General features: G+C 47.3%; 7 protein-coding genes across 7 annotated transcripts; 4 read left to right on the top strand and 3 right to left on the bottom strand.

Moving 5' to 3' along the window:
• Window positions 1-434: 434 nt before the first annotated feature.
• EDB82DRAFT_454174 (ABC-2 type transporter-domain-containing protein) lies at window positions 435-4,854 on the top strand (the record flags this gene model as incomplete). The annotated part of the gene is made up of 3 exons (XM_025732362.2): window positions 435-4,106; window positions 4,161-4,324; window positions 4,381-4,854. The coding sequence occupies 3 exons, from the start codon at window positions 435-437 to the stop codon at window positions 4,757-4,759; spliced, it is 4,215 nt and encodes a 1,404-aa protein (XP_025591295.2). The 3' UTR covers window positions 4,760-4,854.
• Window positions 4,855-5,385: 531 nt separating this feature from the next.
• Window positions 5,386-7,521, top strand: EDB82DRAFT_542701 (uncharacterized protein; the record flags this gene model as incomplete). The annotated part of the gene is made up of 3 exons (XM_065609361.1): window positions 5,386-6,247; window positions 6,365-6,445; window positions 6,506-7,521. The coding sequence occupies 3 exons, from the start codon at window positions 5,386-5,388 to the stop codon at window positions 7,519-7,521; spliced, it is 1,959 nt and encodes a 652-aa protein (XP_065465242.1).
• Window positions 7,522-8,717: 1,196 nt separating this feature from the next.
• On the top strand, window positions 8,718-10,109 carry EDB82DRAFT_482270 (uncharacterized protein). Its single transcript, XM_025732364.2, has 2 exons — window positions 8,718-9,718; window positions 9,772-10,109. Exons 1-2 carry the CDS (start codon window positions 9,159-9,161, stop codon window positions 9,977-9,979), a joined length of 768 nt encoding a protein of 255 aa, XP_025591297.2. The 5' UTR covers window positions 8,718-9,158; the 3' UTR covers window positions 9,980-10,109.
• Window positions 10,110-10,526: 417 nt separating this feature from the next.
• Window positions 10,527-11,524, top strand: EDB82DRAFT_425029 (RmlC-like cupin domain-containing protein; the record flags this gene model as incomplete). The annotated part of the gene is made up of 2 exons (XM_025732366.2): window positions 10,527-10,751; window positions 10,805-11,524. 2 exons carry the CDS (start codon window positions 10,527-10,529, stop codon window positions 11,522-11,524), a joined length of 945 nt encoding a protein of 314 aa, XP_025591298.2.
• A 583-nt stretch (window positions 11,525-12,107) lies between these two features.
• Window positions 12,108-16,429, bottom strand: EDB82DRAFT_454167 (CHAT domain-containing protein). Its single transcript, XM_025732367.2, has 2 exons — window positions 16,110-16,429; window positions 12,108-16,055 (listed from the first exon to the last, which is right to left on the bottom strand). The coding sequence occupies exons 1-2, from the start codon at window positions 16,297-16,299 to the stop codon at window positions 12,280-12,282; spliced, it is 3,966 nt and encodes a 1,321-aa protein (XP_025591299.2). The 5' UTR covers window positions 16,300-16,429; the 3' UTR covers window positions 12,108-12,279.
• A 501-nt stretch (window positions 16,430-16,930) lies between these two features.
• Window positions 16,931-17,854, bottom strand: EDB82DRAFT_425512 (uncharacterized protein; the record flags this gene model as incomplete). Its single annotated transcript, XM_065607646.1, has 3 exons — window positions 16,931-16,982; window positions 17,037-17,532; window positions 17,581-17,854. Coding segments are annotated over 3 exons (822 nt in total), but the record flags the coding sequence as incomplete, so codon positions are not given.
• Window positions 17,855-18,673: 819 nt separating this feature from the next.
• On the bottom strand, window positions 18,674-21,165 carry EDB82DRAFT_2177 (uncharacterized protein). The gene has a single exon (XM_025732370.2). The coding sequence runs from the start codon at window positions 21,027-21,029 to the stop codon at window positions 18,933-18,935; it is 2,097 nt and encodes a 698-aa protein (XP_025591302.2). The 5' UTR covers window positions 21,030-21,165; the 3' UTR covers window positions 18,674-18,932.
• Between the last annotated feature and the right edge of the window lie 880 nt (window positions 21,166-22,045).

The raw sequence follows: 22,045 nt of genomic DNA, 5'->3' as shown, positions 1-22,045 counted from the left end.
TAAATTTTTCTTTGATTCCATTGGTTGTTAGACGACCTCGCATTTCAGCTTCGGACTCGTTTGTCTGACTCCGATGAGTTTAGCTTTTGAGGCTCCGGCAGGGAGACGGACTCCTCGCTCCTGATAACGCAGAGATTTCGCTGTAGGATGATGATTAATAGACTCTGTCTCTTTATCTCAGACCGGAGGGTTTCAAAGTGCTTTAGTCAGTGATAGCTATGACGCCTTGACAAGAGATAGTGTTGGGATTTTGTACTGGTGTAAATGAGAGCGATTATCTCTGTTTTCAATCTTGGTCACCTTTCGTTTATTATCACTTTTTGTACTCGATTCAATTGCGCTCAATCACACTATAGACAATTCAATTATACTCAATTTAGTTATACTCGTCTCTAATTTTCCTTACTTTATTTATTTAATCCTCAACTGCAACGATGAGCATCAATTCATCCTCCACCGAGCAACCTCCACCAGAGCTCCTCGACAAACCCCAACTCGAAAAAGCCATCACAACATCACAATGGCATCTCACCCCCGAACTCCAAGCGATGCGCGACCGCGACGAAGAAATCGGTCAAAAGCCCCGCAAACTAGGCGTTACCTGGCAAAACCTTACCGTCAAAGGCATTGGCAGCGAGGCAGCGTTCAATGAAAACGTACTCTCCCAATTCAACCCTTTTCAATCTGGTGCAAAAGACGCTCCCATGAAGACCATCATTGATAGTTCCCACGGTTGTGTCAAGCCCGGCGAAATGTTGCTTGTTCTTGGACGGCCTGGGAGTGGATGCACTACACTCTTGAGCGTTCTCGCAAATAATCGCCGGGGGTATGAAGAAGTCGCCGGCGATGTTCATTACGGTAACATGTCTCATGAGGAAGCCAAGGCTTATCAAGGACAAATCGTCATGAATACCGAAGAAGAGATCTTCTTCCCAAGTTTGACAGTGGAAGCAACAGTCGATTTCGCCTCGCGAATGAAAGTCCCCTTCCATTTACCCCCCGGTATCAAGACCCAAGAAGAATACGCTCAATTCTACAAAGACTTTCTCCTACGATCCGTCAACATCTCCCACACAGCGCACACCAAAGTCGGCGACGCCTTTATCCGCGGTGTCTCTGGCGGCGAACGCAAACGTGTGTCTATTGTCGAGTGTCTTACCACACGAGCTAGTGTGTTTTGCTGGGATAACTCCACTCGTGGTCTTGACGCCAGCACTGCACTAGAATGGGTCAGAGCTATTCGAGCTATGACTGACATTCTTGGTCTTACGACGATTGTCACGCTGTACCAGGCTGGAAACGGTATCTATGAGCATTTCGATAAAGTCCTTGTCCTAGATGAAGGGAAGCAGATCTTTTATGGCCCTCAGCGAGAAGCTGTTCCGTTTATGGAAGATCTTGGGTTTCTCAGAGCATCTGGGTCGAACAAGGGAGACTTTCTCACAGGCGTCACTGTGCCGACGGAGAGGCGTGTTGCGACAGGGTATGAGAATACCTTCCCTCGTGATGCAGATGGTGTTCGCGCTGCCTATGATCGGTCGGTCATCAAAGCGAGGATGATTGAGGAGTGTCAGGCATACCCGATTAGTACCGAAGCATCTCAAAACACTACCATATTCAAAGAGATGGTAGCCCGCGAGAAGCACAAGTTTGTACCCGCCAACTCCCTTACCACTGCCAACCTGGTCATGCAAGTCCAAGCAGCTGTTACCAGGCAGTATCAAATCATGTGGGGTGACAAGTCAACACTCTTCATGAAACAGGGCGCGACTCTGATTCAAGCCTTCCTTGGTGGATCTCTGTTCTACTCTGCGCCGGATAACTCAGCTGGTCTTTTCCTCAAAGGCGGTGCTTTGTTCTTTTCCATTCTGTACAATGCCCTTTTGGCCTTGTCTGAAGTCACGGATTCTTTCACTGGACGACCTATTCTTGCAAAACATCGATCATTTGCACTCTATCATCCCGCCGCTGTTTGTATCGCGCAAGTCATCGCCGATTTACCTATTTTGGCTTTCCAAGTCATTCAGTTCGGTCTGGTTCTTTACTTCCTTGTTGGTCTCAAGACTACAGCCGGTGCCTTCTTTACGTATCTCGCGACCAACTACATCACTGCTTTGGCCATGACAGCCTTCTTCCGCTTCATCGGCGCTGCGTTCCCCACTTTTGACGCTGCTACAAAAGTCTCTGGACTCTCCATCGTTTCTTTGTTTGTGTACATGGGGTACATGATCATCAAGACGGAGATGCATCCTTGGCTATCCTGGATCTTCTGGATCAACCCAATGGCTTATGGCTTTGAGGCTCTTCTTGGCAACGAGTTTCATGATCAAGAGATTCCTTGTGTTGGTCCGTATCTCATCCCCAACGGCCCTGGTTATGTCGGAGGCCCTGGAGGTCAGGCATGCTCTGGTGTAGGAGGTGCCGAACCCGCTGCAGCATTTACTACCGGCGATGCTTACCTCTCGCACATGTCATTCGACCACAGTCACATCTGGCGCAACTTTGGCATCAACTGCGCCTGGTGGATTCTCTTCGTTGGCCTCACTATCTTCTTCACCTCGCGATGGAAGCAAGTTGGCGAAGGTAGCCGAAACCTCCTCATTCCTCGAGAACAACAGCACAAGTCCAAGCATCTTATTCCCTCCAAGGACAGCGAAACTCCAAGTGAGAAGACACGCGCTGACAATGGATCTGGAGCTTCTGATGGCGAAGTTGACACAAACCTCATGCGCAACAAGAGCATCTTTACTTGGAAGAACTTAACATACACCGTCAAAACCTCAGACGGCGACCGCGTCCTCCTTGATAATGTGCAAGGCTATGTCAAACCTGGTATGCTTGGCGCTTTGATGGGATCTTCAGGTGCAGGCAAAACAACACTCCTCGACGTCCTCGCGCAACGAAAAACAGAAGGGTCAATCCACGGATCAGTCTTAGTCGACGGTCGACCTATTCCTGTGTCCTTTCAGCGATCAGCTGGCTATGTCGAACAACTGGATATCCACGAGCCTCTGGCAACCGTTCGCGAAGCCCTCGAATTTTCTGCTCTATTACGCCAGTCTCGCGATATACCAACTGAAGAAAAGCTGCGTTATGTTGATACTATTGTCGATCTTTTGGAGCTGAACGATCTCGAACACACGCTTGTCGGTCGACCTGGAAACGGCTTGTCAATCGAACAACGCAAACGTCTCACCATCGCCGTTGAATTGGTAGCCAAGCCTAGCATTCTCATCTTTCTCGATGAACCGACAAGTGGCCTTGACGGTCAAGCCGCCTTCAATACGGTGCGTTTCCTTCGCAAGCTATCTGCAGCTGGACAGGCTGTTCTGGTGACAATTCATCAGCCATCAGCACAGTTGTTTGCTCAATTCGATACTCTGTTACTCCTGGCAAAAGGCGGGAAAACTGTGTACTTTGGTGACATTGGTGACAATGCTGCGACTGTGAAGCAGTACTTTGGTCGTTACGGAGCACCTTGCCCATCTGAAGCCAATCCCGCCGAGCACATGATCGATGTCGTATCGGGTGGAGATGGACCGTACAAGGATACAGATTGGAACCAAGTTTGGCTGCAATCACCGGAACACGACCAGCTCACGAAAGACTTGGACCACATGATCGAAGTAGCTGCATCCGAACCATCACATCTCAAGGACGACGGGAACGAATTTGCAGCTCCAATGTGGACCCAAATCAAGCTTGTAACGCACCGAATGAACATCTCTCTCTTCCGAAACACCGAGTACATCGACAACAAAGTCGCCATGCATATCCTCCTTCCACTCCTCAATGGATTTACATTTTGGCAGATTGGTGACAGTCTTACGGATCTCCAGCAGAACTTGTTTACAGTGTTCAACTTCATCTTTATTGCTCCGGGTATCATTGCGCAGTTGCAGCCTTTGTTTATTGATCGAAGGGACATCTATGAGGCGAGGGAGAAGAAGAGCAAGATGTATCATTGGGCACCGTTTGTTACTGGTCTGATTGTATCAGAGCTTCCGTACTTGCTTGTTTGTGCGGTGTTGTATTTTGTTTGTTGGTACTTCACTGCTGGACTTCCTACTGGTGCTAGTCACGCAGGCAGTGTATTCTTTGTCGTGGTAAGTCATTTCCCTTCGCAGCAGTTGGTTTGGACGTAGCTAACGAGTCTCCAGGTCATGTACGAAGGCTTGTATACTGGCATCGGTCAGATGATTGCTGCGTATACCCCCAATGCCGTCTTTGCGTCGCTCGTTAATCCTCTGGTGATCACCACTCTTGTCTCATTCTGCGGCGTCATGGTACCTTACAGTCAGATTGTACCATTCTGGCGATACTGGTGAGTGACAAACCTCATTGTACTGAAAATATGTTTAACTAACTGGAACATCGCAGGATGTACTTTATCGATCCCTTCAATTACCTCATGAGTTCACTCCTCGTGTTCACAACCTGGGACAAACCTGTCCACTGCAAGCCCGAAGAGCTCGCCGTCTTCGACCCTCCTTCCAACATGACCTGCTCCGAGTACCTCTTCGACTACCAGAGTGGTATGGGTATGGCTACCAACCTTCTCAACCCAGATGCCTCTTCATCTTGCCAAGTGTGTCAATACACGTCGGGGGCGGATTATCTTCGATCGCTAAACCTCAAGGAAGAATACTATGGATGGAGGAATGCAGGAATTGTTGTTGTGTTTGTTATTGGTATTTATGGGCTCGTCTATTTCATGATGAAGCTCAGGACCAAGGCTACTAAGAAGGCGGAGTCTTAGAATGGATGGACTAGAATGGGATGGTAGAATGGTCGGCATGGTGTATCTCAGAATCATTTCTTTTCTGTTTTTCTTTCTTATAGACTTCAGTTGCCGTAGTTAATTGTTGAATTGAATATCGAGTATTTTTGGTATACGTCTATCCAGACTGAATTTGACCCTACCCTCGTCCTGCAAAATAAAGTGCCAGTTGTTGGTCACTAATAACTCTACTATTGTTCACTTGACCCACATTGTCGGGTTTGTACACTAATCCTTCCATTCTTCAAAGTCTTGAAGGAAAAGCTCAACGAGCCTTATATTGCAATTAGATTAGTAATTAAGGCTAAGCATGGGCGTCAAGTCATAGGCTTTGCGCTCACTCAATCATCCATTTCCCACCCCTGTCTCACTGTTCAAGAAGGCGTGCTTACGTGTATTTTCCTGTTTGCTGTCTTACCGTCTTTCAGCCTGATTTAAACTTACTCACTTATCAACATGCCCTCTCACTATCTACCTTTAGAATAACCTTTCATCTTTTCACCAAAGTATGCAATGAATGACTTAATCGTGGAATAGAGAAACAACACTAGCAACAGTAATTGATTAGACCTTATACTAGTCATTCCCACTTTCGCCCGCATATCATGGCTGCACCACAGATAACTATAAATCCCGCAATTTACTATCCGCACTGGACATCTGATTGTTCAACTTGCAAAGCTATTTGGCACCAAATCGCAGATCCTGAGTCTGCACCGGAATTAAATCTTGGAACTTACGAACAAGCATTTTCAACTACCTGTCCGAATCACAAACTTCTAGTGCAGGGATTCATCGATAGTATTCGATCTCGCGGGAATGACTTCGAAGAGTACAACAATGGTGACCTTGGGTTCCCCAAAAGAATTAAAGGTCATCACGCAAGTATCTTACAATCCATATCCGAATATGGTCACCAATGGCGGTTAATATTGATAAACAGGAAGGAAGTTTCTAACCATCCTGGTGATGGGCGCATATTGCACAAGGACTTGGCTGATATCGAGACTGTTAAACAATGGAAGCAAAGGTGTCTTGATTCTCATGGCGCTGAATGTCAAAACCCTTACAGGGTTTCTCCTGCTCGACCCGCTTGGCTAATCGACGTGCAGAATCAATGCATTGTCCCCGGTGGAGATTCTGGCAGTTATGTGGCGGTAAGCTACACTTACGGCCAACATACTCAGCCAATCATTACTTCAGGGGATTTCAAAATACTACAAAAGCCGTTTTCTTTGCAAGGTACAGAGTTCTCAACTTATGTCTCGCCAATAATTCGCCACGCTATGCATTTGACTTCAAGCATTGATGAGTGGTACTTATGGGCCGATGCACTTTGCGTCACTCATCACGACCCTGAAGCTGCTTCTGAACAGTTGGCGGCAATGGGAATTATCTATGCAAACGCCGTTGTTACCATTATCGCTGCAGATGGTGATTCGGTGTCTGGAATGCTTGGCTTGGAGGGCACCTCTCAGTCCCGAGAACTTTCGCAAGATTTCATTCCGTTTGGTGATGAAACACTCGTTGTACCACCATGGATCGAGCCAGGCAACGATTCATCCGCACGGTATTTCGAAAGAGGTTGGACATTTCAAGAACATGAACTATCAAGAAGAAGGATCTTATTCGCAAATAAAAAGTTACACTGGATGTGTGGATGCAGTAGGTGGCATGAGGAGTATACCCTGTATACTGAACTAGATAAATTCAGTCGCGACTGAGACATCCTGATGGCCGGATTCCCAGATGATCAACGTCTTTCGAATTACATCGGGGATTATAATCGGAGGTCATTAACCTTCGAAGAAGACGCCCTTCCAGCTATTTCAGGCCTACTGTCAGTATTCAGTCGATCTTTCGAGGGAGGGTTCCTTTATGGACTTCCAGAAATGTTCTTCGAACACAGTCTGGGCTGGCGGCGACCATGGTGGCATAAAAAAGGTCTTCGACGTCGGGTTATCTCAGGAAGGCCCACTAAGAATCAATTCGCGTTCTCTGACCTTCCTTCGTGGTCGTGGCTAGGCTGGAAAGGCCATGTCGCGTTGCGATATCAAACAGCTGTTCGGGTTCGGTCCAACCGGATTGTTGTTTCTGTGGAGGGGCGACATCGAATTGAAGAAGCTTTTCCTATCACGGAGTGGTATACAAGCGAATCCATATCCGACCCACCAGAGCGACGACGAAGAATCAAGTCAACTTGGTTCGAGAACAGAGATGGCTTCAAGGATTTCACCAAGCCCATGCCTTCCGGGTGGTCGCGTCGAGACGTTGGCACAGCAACATCATCACGAGGCGAGCCACGTCCCTATCCAGATGGATGTGGGAGATATGTCTTCCAGCATGAAGCGATTTCGGAGATAAATGGGACCCCAGTGGAGTGGTACTACCCATTCCCAGTCAACGAGATAACAACAGCAACACCTCCTTCCATGCCAGATCAAACACAGTATCTTTTCTGTGATACGTTTCAAGCCACACTGTTAGGATATCAACAAGACATCGATAAGTCGAAATATCCAAACCTCCTTGAAGCGAAGCTTTGTGATAAATTTGGAAAGGTAGTTGGGAAACTAGACTTGGTGAATGATGAATCGAGGGACGAGTTACCAGAGGCTGTAGATACAACAACGGAGATCGGGTTGCAGGTCGATGTGGTCGCCATATGCAAACTTAAAAGATACATCAAGAAGGAACTGGATTTGCCGCAAATTACAAAAGATTTGTATCTCGTACTTTGAGTTGAATGGAAGGAAGGTATTGCATACCGACTTTCGAGCGGAGAGGTCCTAGCAGAAGAATGGGAAAAGTTGGATTTGAAGAAGATTTCGCTCGTTCTTGGGTAAATAGTCTATCAATAATCAGCAACACCGAGTCTACGGAAGCTATTGGGGTCTCAAGTCTTCATTGCTTCTATCACGTTATGACTGCACATACTCAATATAATGACGCCAACCTTTTACTGCTATATGGGCTGTCCGATTTATATAATCGAATCGTAAGCCGGGAGTAGATATGAAAGAAGAATGGGATTGAGGAGACACAAGAATGGCAGAGCTTACAGACGAGGTAAAGAATCAAATATTAGCTGCATCCTGGCAGGTGAGTCTAACAGTCGCAAAGATACGACGAAACTGTGGAGATAAACGAAAAATAAATTTGGTTGGCTTGTAGTTGTGAGAAACCAATAGTCTGCTCAGTTGCCCCCTCCTCCCGGCAGCCAACGAGTATCAATGTGGGATGGCCTCTCAGAAGGGATGTGACTTACGGAGGCAGAGACCTAAGGATTATGAAGTTTGTCATTGATAAATTTCTAGTACGATGAAGTATGACTTCCAGGTTTGGCTGGTCGCCATTAGATCGATAGGAAACTTGTAGAAGCTTTAACAAGCAGAGAGTGCGATGGAGATAAGAGCTCAATGAAACATCATAACACAAACGAAACTGATTTCTGTATACTTTATCACTGGACTTTAACCGTTGATACTTATTCTAAGTTTTGTAAAAAGTTCCATTTACTTACCCGATAGGGCATTGGCTAAGACATCAACTGCTGTAGATGGAAGGAGGCCCAAGACAGTCAGTTTCGGTCCTGACCCTTGTTTTCTTCGACTTGAGAGATTCAGGCTCTAGTTATGTAGCATCGCCAGACCACGGTTGTCCCCAGGGATATTATCTGCATTAAACTGGTTTTAGAACAGTGGATGAGGCTGGCTGGGATAAGCCGCCGCTAATGCAGCCTTACTTCATATCTGTAACCTTGTTTTATTTTTCCGAATATGAAAAAGTCACTGGAACCAACCAATGACTGGATTTGAACACTGCTGATTGTCTCGATCTATGCCTATTTAATACCTTGGCGTACGCCAATCTATCGTAACAGCCAAGAGACTCGGCAGCCCGGCAATTAAGTCGTAGGCCAAGGTGAGTTAATGTGGGCCAAGGTAAGCCAAGCGTTGCAACAGTGCTAAGCAAGGGAGCTTTTGTTCCGTTCATGACTGGGTTCAACGCGTCAGTGTTCAACAAATTCATCACTGATAAACAAGAGAATTCTGTATCGCGTGGCAAAAGAAGATTTCATCCTGCCGTCATCAAGTATGATAGTGTCGTGCAACATGAATGAGTGGTTGTGGGCGCGTCGATCATTGTAATAACTCGGATGACGCCTTATTTGTGTCATGAGCTTCTACTGCTGTCATGACGTCTTATGCTGCTTGCAATGGGAATCGTCATTGGTAAATTAATCAGGTATTATGAAATCTACTCTACAGTTGTTTTTCTGTGAGATCTATATATCTTGCTTCATTGACAACCTTTTTTTGCAGCATCAATTCATTCATCTCACCTCATCTCATCTCATCTCATCGACTCATTCGATATGGCATATCACGACAACACCACTGCGCGTAACGACTATGGCACAAATTATCAGACCGAGCGCGAAACGGGTCTTTTGACTCGCTGGGTCCCAAACAAACTCAAGCATTCAGGTCTTTACCGTTGGATCCTCCGCTTAACTCGTATTCTACAATTCCTCTCCTCTGTCATTTCCCTTGGACTGTTCTCTGCGCGTCTCCGCAAAGTCTACAACATTGTCAACGTTATCAAGACCCGACGAGGTGTTAGTGCCGCATTTGGCGCGGTCGAAGGCATCCTTGCTGCCGCTGTGTTATACACGCTCATTGGCATGATCCTCTCTTTGCTTCTCAAGGGTGGTGGACCGAGATGGCTTCGCTGGCTTTGGGTCCTTTTGGACATTGCCTTTGTCGGAGCTTTCATTGCTGTCTCTGTTCTCACTCGTCCCGATGGTGGCCCTGCTGGTCCAGGACGTTGTTACGACACTCGGGGTCTCCAAGGTGTCTTTGGGAACAACACAGACACCACCGACGATAGCTGCAACTTGCCTTGGGGTACATTCATCTTGGCCATTCTCAGCACGTAAGTGACAATCTCTCTGGAGTTCGTGATAAATATGCTAATATTGTTTGTAGTATCTTCCACGCTATCACAGCAGCATTCCACGAGGTCCGTGAGCGCCGCAAGGAGCATCACGTCGAGAAATACCCTGCCCAAGACCCCTACGACCAGCCAGGACACGTTGGCCAGACTCATGTTCCTCAGACCCATGCTCAACCAGGTTACGCCACACAAGGAAACGCGCAGGGAGGCCATGTTGGCAACAACAGAGCTGCCTACTAAGCACTTTCATTACCCTAGACGAAAGTCCTAATTACTGTATAATATCACTACAATTAAAGCACAATAATATAATGCAAATGAACACATCATTAAAACAAGATAATTTAAAGCCTGTGGAATTAGTTTGGAGAGATAATTCACCAGTAACAAGATGGGAATTTATATGATGTATCAACTTTAAATTGTGATGACTTTTCTGGCGTTTAGCATTTTGGTGCTATTTATGACATCTCTCGACCCACTGTGAGCAATTGGCGTGTGGGAGCCGCAAGTGGATATGTGTCCCCTATTATGCTGAGTAATCGTGTATGAGAAAAAACAAATCACATGGCTAGTTCCATCTCTTTAAATATCGCAATCACTTCGTCTGAAACGAGTTTCAGGGGCCATCAGCCGCATTTGTTATACCACCGATATCTCCGAAACATACCCCTAGAGTCTACACCCTTGGCCTTTTTCTCCAGTTGAGCTAGCTGCGGCTTGTCTTATTGTAAATAGAAAATCTGCCGTCATGAGGCTTTTCAGATTGAGCGACGGTGTGATTGAAATGCCCGAGAAGGATAGTGCGACGCGTATCATCAGATCTACAGATGCCAAAATCGCCAAGACTGTCATTCTCCACCTTGCACCTAACCCAGCAAACGAATGGATGCGCTTCTATTCTCATAAGAATGCCTATGCTGCTTTTGTAGTTTGGGCTGGATGTTTCCTGTTCTTCGACGGTGACAAAACAGAACAATTACGTCGTGGCGACTTCATTTTCATACCACCAGTAAGAGAGTCCCACTTGGGTGCCCGAGACTGGAATGTTAATCAATCCATCAGGGAACAGTCTACGGTTACCAATCATTGATGTCCGAATCAGAATTGTTGGTTGTTACTACTCTACAAGATCCAGCTACCCTGCTGGAATCAATAGACAAGGATCAAGACGCCTTATCTCGACGCTCAACTGATGTTGAAATTCCTGACCCCAAAGACATTGACATTGTCGATGGCTATCGTCCTTTTGATCCAATGAAGCCCATCGACCAGGACGCGTCTCTGTCAACATTCCTTCGCCCATATTCACTAAATCCGTTCACATGTCCACGATGGATATTCGGCGGAGCAATAACACGGCCATTTGTGAGACAGAACCAGTGCGAAGGCAAGTTCTCCATTTCAGTCATGGAGTCTTCCCAAATACACAAAGTCAGGCCGTTCCTTAATCGGTGGCTAAGCTTCACAAGTGTTGATCATTGCTTTTGCATCATCGAGGGAACATTCTTACTCAAATTGAAAGACCAGACCGAGTGGACAGAGCTCCGAGAAGGTCAAGCTATCCAAATTTCGGCCAGGCAAGCTTTCACTGCTGATCTTGGGAGTGAGTTTCTTAGAGTGCTTGTTATTACGAATGGCATTGGCATTGATGAAATGATCCGCAGGGCTGGACGTGAATATGAGTCTACAACACTCCCAGAAACGGTCAACAGGTGGGATACTTGGGATGAGATTCGTTTCAGATCAGCGTGCTCTGAAGTTGGCGCTCTCCTTGACTGCTAATCTAATACCCACTGTAATATAGAGGTGAATCAAATTTGAGTATTTGCTCAACATGAAGAACAAGGTCTTGGTAAAAATGCAAGAACTGTGACTAGTTACTCTTTAATTCGCCTTTGAACGTATACTTACATCTGCTTGCTCAAATTTGAGCATGTCAGCTGATGGGTTGTGGTTTTTCGTTAGTGACCTGCCAGGAACATAAGCTTAATCCCTAGGTACACTAAGCCTTGTTAGGTCTAGTCTAAGTTATGCGACAATGTTACGATTGGATACATGTTCTGGGGAAACGTTGCAACTAATCTTGGTGAAGAAGAACTGGTTAGGGTAACTGTCACGACAAATCATAGCCACCTAATAAAAGCTGTTTCCTACCCTCTATTGCCAGTGAGTCCACATCAGAAATCCGCCGATCAAGAATAAAAATAATCGTGAGAACTTTCTGTTAAACCCATCTTAAATTCGAGCCGGAACGTACTTTGATTAGAATAATCCAGCATCCTGTATTTTGTAAATGATCAAACATTGGGCCGCCATAAATGGCGAAGGCCGATTCAACAAAAAGATAGCCTGCGGATATAGTGGTGTGATGATGGTGTACTTGTATTGTGATCGGATTTTAACATATAAAGAAATTGAGAACAATCTCAACTATTAGAAACAAACATTCATCAGCTCTCCTTAACATTATCGCAGCAATCAAGAACCTGCCCCAGCGCATAGTTGTAACAAGTTCCTGTACATTTAAATCCCTCCATTCATGCACCGAAGTGAATAAATGGGATCCAATACGTGTTGAGACTGGATTCTGCCGCTGGCCTTTTGTCTTCTCTTTCAGCGTCCCTCCTTGTTCCTCCCCAAGGGCTGTCATCGCGCAGCTTCCGAAGCGCCCGATGAAGACCGTAGCTGACAGCTTCGTCCGTCATTCCGTCCTCACATAGGGCCTGATATAGTAAGGTAGCCACGTCGACGCAATGTGGATCCGATACTTCCCACAGTGTACCGACAACATGCCGAAAACCAGCTAATTGAAAGGCACCGATGAGGTGGATAGCCTCGTCCCAAAGACCTTTTCCTAGGTTACTTCCAGTAGAGCAGGCTGACAAGTATGCGAGGAAGGCTGGGTTCTCCTGAAGCCAGCTCTCACGAAGGTCACCGACAGTTAGGGGATTTGTTTTCCAGTCATCCAGGAGAAGGCAACTTTCAGAAGGATCTTTCCTGGACTCTCCGTGTCCTGCAAAGTGCAGGATCTTGCAGTCCTGAAGATGCTCCAGGATGCCGGCCTTTAGACGGGGGGGTGTTATTGCTTTCAAGCCAAGTGATGCACACAGCCCTCTGATTTTATCGACCTCTGTTTTTGCGTTTGGAAGTGGCATTTGCCCTTCAGTCTCTTCCATCGCGAAGAGAATAGAAGCGTTCTGTTGCTCTTGCTCATCTATCAATTTCTCCCGTCGCTGACGCACATGCTGCAACGCCTTGATGGATGAGGCATATGAAGATATCACTCTATCAAGAACCGTCTCTTTCGACCCGGGTGCGTAAATGCCTGCTGCATGAAAAGGTAAATCACTGAGACCACTTGTAGGAATCCACCAGATATGCGGCCACTGCGCGTCGCCGCCGAAAGCTTCTGTGAACCCAAGTGCGTCAAGACAAGGCCGGCAAATTGTAGTCCAGAGCCATTCAAGAGCAGGTCCAGGATTATGCTTGAAGCTGCTGAGGCCCCTGGCGCACTCTGGGATCTTTTGAAAAGTCAAGTCAGGAATTCCCAACAGCCGGACTGTTTCGCACTCCACGAGGATTGCGTCGCATCGGTACCGACTAAGATTAACTACCACAATAGGGCCGGACTTCGCTGCTGCCATAAGAGTCTCAGCGGATGGAGGTTGAAGAAAGTCGTGAAATCCATCTTCGGCGCGGATCTGTTCGATGACTTCGTCGAACTCACGACTAGCTTGGTGCCGCCGATTGACCATTGGTACCTTGATCATCGAACAGCAGTTCTGTGAGGGCGAGTCAAGTTCCTTTCGGAGTGCGACAAATCTGTCAGCCAGTGACGGGTGTTTCACCCTTAGATCCGAAAGATCACCATGGGTATCAATCGAAAGACCAGCGATGACACCACGGCCCAGTTCGAGGATGGATAATACCTCTGATGCGGGTTTTCCAGCATTGATAGCTATTGCAGCGGCATCCGTGGCCAGACCAGTAGTGGGACTGAGCATGCTCTGCATGTCAGACTGTTTCAGAGACCGCGGGCTAACTTCCGGCAACAGGAGGACTGCCTCGCGCAACAAGTGGTATGCTTCGTCCCATTTGTTCCTCGATGCATTGATATCGGCAGCATACCTAGCTGAGTCTATACGGCTAGATGGAGGAGAGGTTGTACAATGCCAAGATCTAACATACGCTGAAAGCTGAGCATCTTGGTCCGTTTCCGCATGGGTCTGTGCATACCGTTGACCTAATATGTGTCCAAGGTTCCCGAGATACTGAGCGAGGTTCGTATGGCCGTGAGGCGTTGCTTCAACAGCCTTCTGGGCTACCTCAGTGGCGCGAATCAGATCATCCATTGACCCTGTCCGTCTATACCGGGCGTTTAGCCTATTTCCGAGAGCGCTCAAACAAATAGCGAGGGTGGCAGAATCAGCCGCTTCAACAGCTTGCTGGGAAATTTCGATTGCCCTTGTTAGATCGTCCATTTCCCTTGTACGCTCATACCGTTTACCTAAGTGGGTTCCAAGGTTCATGAGCTTTGCAGCACGAGTTTTATGTTTGTGAGGTGCTGCTTCGACGGCTTTCTCATCTGTTTCGATTGCTTTTGAGAGGTCATCTATAGACCCTGTCCGCTCATACCTTCTACCAAAACAAACTGCAAGATTACTGAAAACTATATCGAGATTCAGGTGGCCATTAGATGAAGCTCCTGTTGCTTTTTGAAGCGCTTCAATTGCTTTCGTAAGGTCATCTAAAGACCCTGTCCGCTGAGACCGGGTAGCAAGTGATCCACCAAGATTACTCAAAGGAGTAATCGAAGGGCCGAGGTTGAGGTCATTGTCGTGAGTCGCTTCTACGGCTTTCTGATTAACTTCAATCGCTCTTGTCAGGATATCCATTGACCCTATTCGGTCAGACTTGTTGCCAAGAAGAGCCCCAAGGGTGGTATACACGGTAGCGAGGCCTGGGTGATTGGCGGGTAGTATTACAACAGCTCGTTCTAGTAATGCGATTGCCGTATCTAGGTCATCCGTTGAATGTGTCTGGTATGCACGACTCCCTAAACAGCTTCCGAGGACGCTCAAACATCCTGCAAGGGCTCCATGATCAGAATCAGGTATGATTTTTATGGCTCTTCGGGAGACTTCGATCGCCCTTTCCAGGTCTTCCATAGAACCCGTCGCTTCAAAGCTATCACGAAGCAAGGCACCAAGGTTGTTCAAATTCCTAACGAGGTTTGGGTTTCTGCCGTGTACCATTTTGACGGCTTTCTCAAGCACTTCAATTGCACTTTCTAGGTCGCTGATTTGCCCCGTTGTTTTATAGCTGGCTTCTAGATTGTTTGCAAGATGTCCCAAAAATTCGGCAAGCTTGGGATGATTATCAGAGGTAACTCCGACGGCTCTTCGATTGACTTGAATCGCTCTCATTAAGTCCTCAGCTGACTTTGTGCGCTCATACCGAATGCCTAGGCTGACTGAATGGTTATACAAGTATCCAGCAAGGCTTGGGTGACCATCAGGTGTCACTTTGACTGCTTGCTCTTTTGCTTCGACTGCTCCAGTCAAGTCGTCTATTGATTGTGTCTGAAAATATCGGCTAGTTAGCCAGTCCCCAAGGTTGCTTAAGTATCCAGCAAGACTTGGGTGATCGTCAGGTGTCACTTCGACAGCTTTCCGGGTGACTTCGATTATTCTCGTCAGATCATCAATTTGACATGTTTGCTCGTAGCGTTTACAGAGGCGTAATACCAGGTGGTTTAGTTCCTTCCCGATGTTTGGGTTCCAGCTGGGTGCCCGATCCAAGACACCTTGTTGCTCCTCTAGCTGCCGAGTTAAGGAGTGGGCCGACTTTGTACCTGAATCAGCCGTTTCGATGCTTTGGGAGGCGGCTTTCGTTGAGGCATATGTCGTCCTTGGTATGGCTTCATCTGCGGCTGGCCCTGTCGCTGGTAGCAGAGTTGTGTCGCTATTGTCGTACAATTCGACCTCAACCTGATACACCACGTTTACCCAGCCTGGGTATTTTGCAAGAGGAAACACGCCAACCTCTACACGAGACCCATTTGAGATGGACTCTAACCACCCTTGCGCTTCGTTTTCATCTGATTGATCTTCTTCAAATGGCGTGTTCAGCCTCCACTCGAGGATGTGGCACTTCTTCTTGGTGGACGCACGAACGTTCCTCTGTATTTCGCACAGATACGGCTCATGTTTACGGCGAAGGGGATCAGAGCTTTCCGGAATGATGCCGAGGGCAAACCAAGTATGCGAGTTTGCGTAGGGACCATCGGTCTTGAACTCAGGATTGCACCAGCCTAGTATCTAAATGTCAGCAGTGAGCATATATGGAGGGAAATAAAAGTTCAAACCTTGATCGTGAGACCATATTCTGATGATGAGCTGACGTAGTGGATGAGGTCCGATAGTAAATGAGAGGTATGGCTCCTGTGGACTGGACCGATTGACATGGATTATATCGCTCCTGGTAAAGGTCCGAGGTGTGTCGGCTCTGAAGTCTTGAGTCCTTGCCGACAGACTTTGGCCAGAGTTGTTAGCCATTTTTGGATACTTTGTGATTCAAGTGCAAAAATTCTGATGGAAAATATAATAAGTGATAACTTTGACTATAAACTCAATAAGGCCTCGTTTGTTGAAGTAGTCCTGGGGTGGAGAGGACGAAAAAAAAAAAAATGGTGCGTCAGCAATTACTCTTATGCCTTGCACACCGACACAGCCTGAGCACTAAACTGAGCAGCAGAATGTGATACTGTCGATTTGGCTCCTCAATAGTTCAGGCTCATCTCCCGAGCAATGTGGCAATGATGTGACAATGGTTGTGTGCTTTGACTTGGGGCTCATTGGAGCTGGAGCGGTGTAACCTTGGCACTGCAGTCATGGTAGTGCGGCCTTGGCACTACAACCACCAGCGAATAGGGCAAGGTAGAGTGCTAAGTATTTGATACCTCCAATTTATCAATGAGGCTCTACTCGAACTGGATGACGTGCGCAACCTCTCTCTTCACACCTTCATTATGCCTTTCGTGGCTTGACTGCTGCCTGGTGCCAAGTATTATACGTGGTGTGGGCTATACTACTCTACATGCGCGGCTTTACCAACCTGTCTGGAAATGAGACTATCGCTGATACCTCTGACAGAAGTGAACATAGTAAATTGTCCCGAAATCCTCCCTCAAGCAGACCCGTCTGTATTCGAGATGAAAACTACCAAAACGGTCGTGTAACTACCGTCCAGCCACAAGTTAGTCATCTTACTTCTAGCAGGCCGATAAACTTACGTCGCACCAGCTACAACCAACTCAACCGTGTTCGCCTTGGTCAAGCCCGCCAACAGTGAAACAAAGGTTGATGCCGCAATGACGATAATGAAGAGTCGGGCTGACAGACTCTGGACCGCGTTGCAAACAATAACAGGACTTAGGAGGAGAATGGTGATGAACAAAGACATGAGCATCCTCGCCACCTTCCTTGTCGATGAGATTGGGAATACATGGACACGAGGGTCCCTCGAGATGAGGGGGAAGGACGGCGGGCATTCTGTAGTTGCACTTTGAGCCCTATGCTTGTGGTAAAGCCGACGCCCCTGCTCTACCATTAACTCAACCCAGCTTGTAGCAACATCTCCAGTGGTGTTCAGGCAGACGAGATCCTCCGCATGGTGTAAGTAAGAAATCTCCTTGCGTGCTATGCACCCGACTCCATTGACCCAGTTCTTCAGATCTGCTCTTGCTTGCTTAGGAGCCATGTCCAAGCTCATGGCCTTCTGGTGTCGGTCTAGGAAAGAGTATAGAGGACATCATGTCAGTAATCGCTCGCTCAAACGGGAGTCATTAATACCATATTCTGCCATAGCATTATCAATATCTTTGAGGATTTGACGGCGAGGTTCACTCATCTCGCGACTACACCCAAGGAATGCATAATTGTTCTTGTCAGAATCGAATCTAGCCAACCTCTCCTCCAGCATAGACAATCGGTCTTGCTTGATCAAAAGGAGTTGTGCACGTAGGATAGTGAATCGGCGAGCGATATGATATGAAGGATGAGAAGCCACAAGGGCAGAGAATCGAGGATAGCCTGCGGGGTAGTCTTCAACTGTCTAGGTTTAGTAATGCCATGGCGATATTTCAACCCCCGTATTCTTACTTGGATATGCCGCTGTCTCGTATGAAGTGCCAAAAGCGGTCCACGAACTGAGTCGTGGGAATAGCCATGATCTCAAGGGGCCAGAGGGCGCCGGCGTGTGCTGGGATGATGTTCCCATTTCCATGTCAACCTCTGTCGACGCCATTTGAGCCTATAGTGATTTTGGCGAAGATATCCGAATATGGTTTGGGGAGGAGTATGATCCTTACAGTAAAAGACCGGGAGCAGCACAGCTCAAGGATGGTGGAGTATCATGCAGCTAAGCAGCCTCAGCAGACCGGTGGGATGCAGGTAGCTACCTATAGGTCGTTGAAGTACTTACCACCCTGTCGCCGTCATGTGCTTACCAACACAACCTTGCTCAGCCCAAATCACAAACTGCCAAGGACGGCAGAGCATTAGGTAGCCTCGACATAATGAGAGGACATGAGTCGCGTGGTCACATAACCCCGCTCTGCTGAAATCATAAACTGCGTGCCAATCATTCCCTTAAAAACCACACAGCTTTAACTGTTTACGCTGTGATATTCTCAACACTTAGCAGTAGCAGTCTATGTCCCTCGATCCGACAACGAACGCAATCATGGAGTAAGGTTCTATCAGCCCAAGATACTTCCAGCACTTACTTACCCTCTGCTCAGACCAGGTACAGAACCGACATACACAATCACTTCTGGAGGTCGCCCAATCGACGAGCCCAACCCGGTACTTGTTTTTCCCTTTCACCTAGAGTCTCATTCCCGTACATGGTACTGACATAGCACAGTGCAATTTCATGCCAAATGACAAGGTCTATATTCGCGCTGTTGGAAATGCTCCAAGGGAGGGGCCGTATACTGTTTCATGGGCCGATCAAGGTGTCTACAAGCTTTGCGATGCACGAGGTCGAACCATAATGAATGGAAAAACCTTTGGAGACACGGACCTGGAGGAATACAACGAATTTGAGTAATAAATGGTGTCTAATGCTAGAGAACGTCAGGTGTAAAGGGAAGACCGAACTGGGAAAGCTCTTCCGCATCCCGCAATCAGTTAACCAAAGAGGTATATATGATGTAGTTTTTGGTAGACCATGCTTCATGCTCAATACTCTTTTGCTCAATCCCACTCGTGTCCCGGTAGAGGCCGGATAATGCTGTGAGAAAGGCCGGAATTCTGCCAATTCCACTATCAACAGTCTCTCTAGCGCTCCTCGTCCTGGGATGATGCATGAGATCCTTGTCCAGATTCAATGCTGGGAACAACGTTGGCCTGTTCGTTAAGAAGACTTTGATTAAATCTTTGCAGCTTGTCTGGCCCTCAGGAACTTTCATTGTCAAACGAATCGCTTCCTGGCTTCGGTCTGTGTCTGTCGCTGGCCGTATTTCTTCGAAAGAATTGTTGCCAACCGGGACTGTAAGATCCTTGATCTTCCACGAGGAGGTGAATGAAAAAAATGCCAAATACAGAGCCTCCTTTTTGCTGTGATTCTCCACTTTGAGGGACCAGGAGTCTCCATGATTGATGTGAAAAGGGCCTCCCGGACCATTTCGATTCGCCTCCGATTCATGAGTGAAGGCTTCGAGTGTAAATGAATCAGCGAAGCTTGTTGATGTCTGCTCTCTCGATTGTAATGAAGGCCGCGGCATTCTCTCAATCCCAAGGTTTTCGAGATACTTGTAGGACGCCAATCGCTGCAGGATGTACAAGAGATGAACATCACCATTAGGTGTATCGATGGAGAAAGGTTCAAAGTGGGGAAGCAACTCCATCGACCCATCGTACATACAATATTGACGACTATGGTTGAGCTCCACGTTGAATTGACAGGCCTCTCGGTTTTCATTTCCAATGTGCAAACGAACAAATTGCAGACGATCTGGCTCGACGGAGTCTTTGGCGTAGCTGTATGCTTCTTCTGTCATTCGAATGGCAATCTTGTGCTCTGCCTCTGAACGCACTAATTTTGCGTTCCAACCGTCGCGGATATTGTTGACCCGAGTCGCAGATGTAAATCCGACCATCTCTGAGTGGAGGCTGTGAACGACATCCACTCGAAGTCGGATAGAGTCTCTGGCATCAGTACCCAATGGGTAGGTATCGTACACATCACCCTTGCTGACTCCATGAGCATCGCCTGCTCTGATGTACAGGCGTCTCACTGAACCATCAGAGTTTGGACTATCTCCCCTCCAAAAGACTGGGATGAGTGGAGTGACAGAGTAGTTTTGAAGCTCTCCAAAAAAAGAGACACCCCTTTTCCCATACAACCTTGGTGTTTGGGCACCCCAGACGGCCTTTAATCGTGCGCATATATGATTATACAGAGACTCTTGGGTGATTTGGACATTACGCCTTGACAATTCTGTCAAAGCACGCAGGAGAAATTGAGTCAGACCCCCACGAAGCTCCCCAGTGCTAGATTGAAGCTCGAATGCCTTCTCATCCAGGCCACAAGCTGCTAGGATGGTATAACCCTCCGGGTTAACCAACCATTCATGCTGGAGCTCTGATTCGCGACTGATATTTCCGAGGTCAAATAGACTCCCCCAAGGATCTGATGGGCAATCGTTGTCCACAGCCGCGTCGTATTCGATCGCCCTGATGGAGGTGCCTACCGCTTGGCTATTCCTGAGCACGCTGCCAGAAAAGCAGCAGTCCAGAACCATAGTGACCAGCAATCCTTTTCGTACCATGCTTCTTAGACAAGAGCGCAGGTCTGATCCTTTCAAGTAGCTCCTATAGTGGGGCTCATCTTCGAACAAAACCAGGGCCAGGTTCTTGTTGCTTAATCCTTCTGATAGGCGCTTGACACCATGTCCTGAGAAATGTATGTAGATGTAGTCGCCTGCTTTGGCCTTCTTAATCACCCTCTTCAACGATTGAACGACGTTATCTACGGTCGGCCAAGATTCAAAATCCTCCTTCGGCTTTCGTAGAGTTGGATCATCAGGTGCCGTTGCAGTGAGTGTAACGATATCGACGGGATAAGGAGCATTTTCCAGATACTCTTGCACAGCAAGTATATCCGGTACAGCCCCCTGAAGACATTCTTCTGTTGAACATACTCCGCCTTCGACTTTGGGGTAAAAGTTCACGCCGATCAGAACGGCCCAATGCCTTGCTGCTGAATTTCTCTCCATCATGTCATTTGCTACAACGGAATGATTATAGAAAGAGCGTGATAAAAGATGACACGACAATGACCAAAGGAAGGGCTATGATTCAGTAACAACCGCAAGTGTACAATGACGAATACTGCCCATGTGAACAGAATACGAAATAAACTACGCTGCATAGGTCCAAATGTACGATGAACTTCACGTTTCAGTTATGGGCTAGTAGGAGTGTGACAGCGACCTATTCAGCCCCCCAGGGAGCCTGTCAGCAATAACCTGCATCCTACAGTACCTTGATGGTATAGGACTATTGACCACCTGAGGTAGGGCACCGATTAGGTATTGTTATGCGTCGGGTGTTACGTCTTTAGGAGATACCTAGGTGAAGTGATGCGATAGGCTGCAAGACGTCCACTAGCATTTCTCGCCAAGTACGGCTGAACTTCAGGTATCACACCGCAATATGCATGCTTGAGTGCTCTGATAACACCCGCCCTAAGCTCATTGGGGAGGCCGCTGACAACAAAACAAGGTCATAGCTGTACCGCTTCACATAGCCACTAAGCAGAGCCTCAATCAGGCTGCAGGGAACAACCGTAGTCAGAATTTCCTTGATCTATTAACTACAGTTCTGCATCAGAAACCGGTACTTCACGAGTAACAACTGGTGACGGAAGTCAACAACTTCCCACTCGCCCAAAAACCAATAGAGGTGCTGCTAAATTCCGTAATCAGAGGCATGGCAACACGGACTGTGTTTCCTCGTTGCCGCCGGTAGCCTAGTCGATGGAAAGTGGTCTCAAGGCACAATGCGGGGCTTCACCGAAGGTGGCTTGACAGCCTACATGATGGTGTTTTGACAACACATACTGCACTGCTTGGCATGAAACCGCCTGACCAATGGCCATTTCGCTACGTACTATTTGGTATTATATTTTGCACACAATGTAACAAAAACAGTATATTATTATGGTTGCACTGTCGTGGGTGCACTGTTCTATGTCTGTCCGCGGTGACTTGGGGCCATTTGTGAAATTATCCCT

This window comes from Fusarium venenatum (assembly GCF_020744135.1).
Source record: "Fusarium venenatum strain MPI-CAGE-CH-0201 chromosome Unknown EDB82scaffold_1, whole genome shotgun sequence".
Taxonomy (NCBI): Eukaryota; Fungi; Ascomycota; class Sordariomycetes; order Hypocreales; family Nectriaceae; genus Fusarium; species Fusarium venenatum.
Note: the sequence above shows the minus strand (reverse complement) of the source record. Positions and strands in the feature narration are given on the sequence as shown.

Bases quoted from the DNA above. Each gene is read 5' to 3' on its own strand.
- EDB82DRAFT_482270 (XM_025732364.2), top strand. From the start codon at position 9,159: ATGGCATATCACGACAACACCACTGCGCGTAACGACTATGGCACAAAT. The intron at 9,719-9,771 runs GTAAGTGACAAT...TATTGTTTGTAG, and splicing joins ATCTTGGCCATTCTCAGCAC to TATCTTCCACGCTATCACAG.
- EDB82DRAFT_454167 (XM_025732367.2), bottom strand. From the start codon at position 16,299: ATGGCTAACAACTCTGGCCAAAGTCTGTCGGCAAGGACTCAAGACTTC. The intron at 16,056-16,109 runs GTTTGAACTTTT...TTTAGATACTAG, and splicing joins AATATGGTCTCACGATCAAG to GCTGGTGCAATCCTGAGTTC.
- EDB82DRAFT_2177 (XM_025732370.2), bottom strand. From the start codon at position 21,029: ATGATGGAGAGAAATTCAGCAGCAAGGCATTGGGCCGTTCTGATCGGC.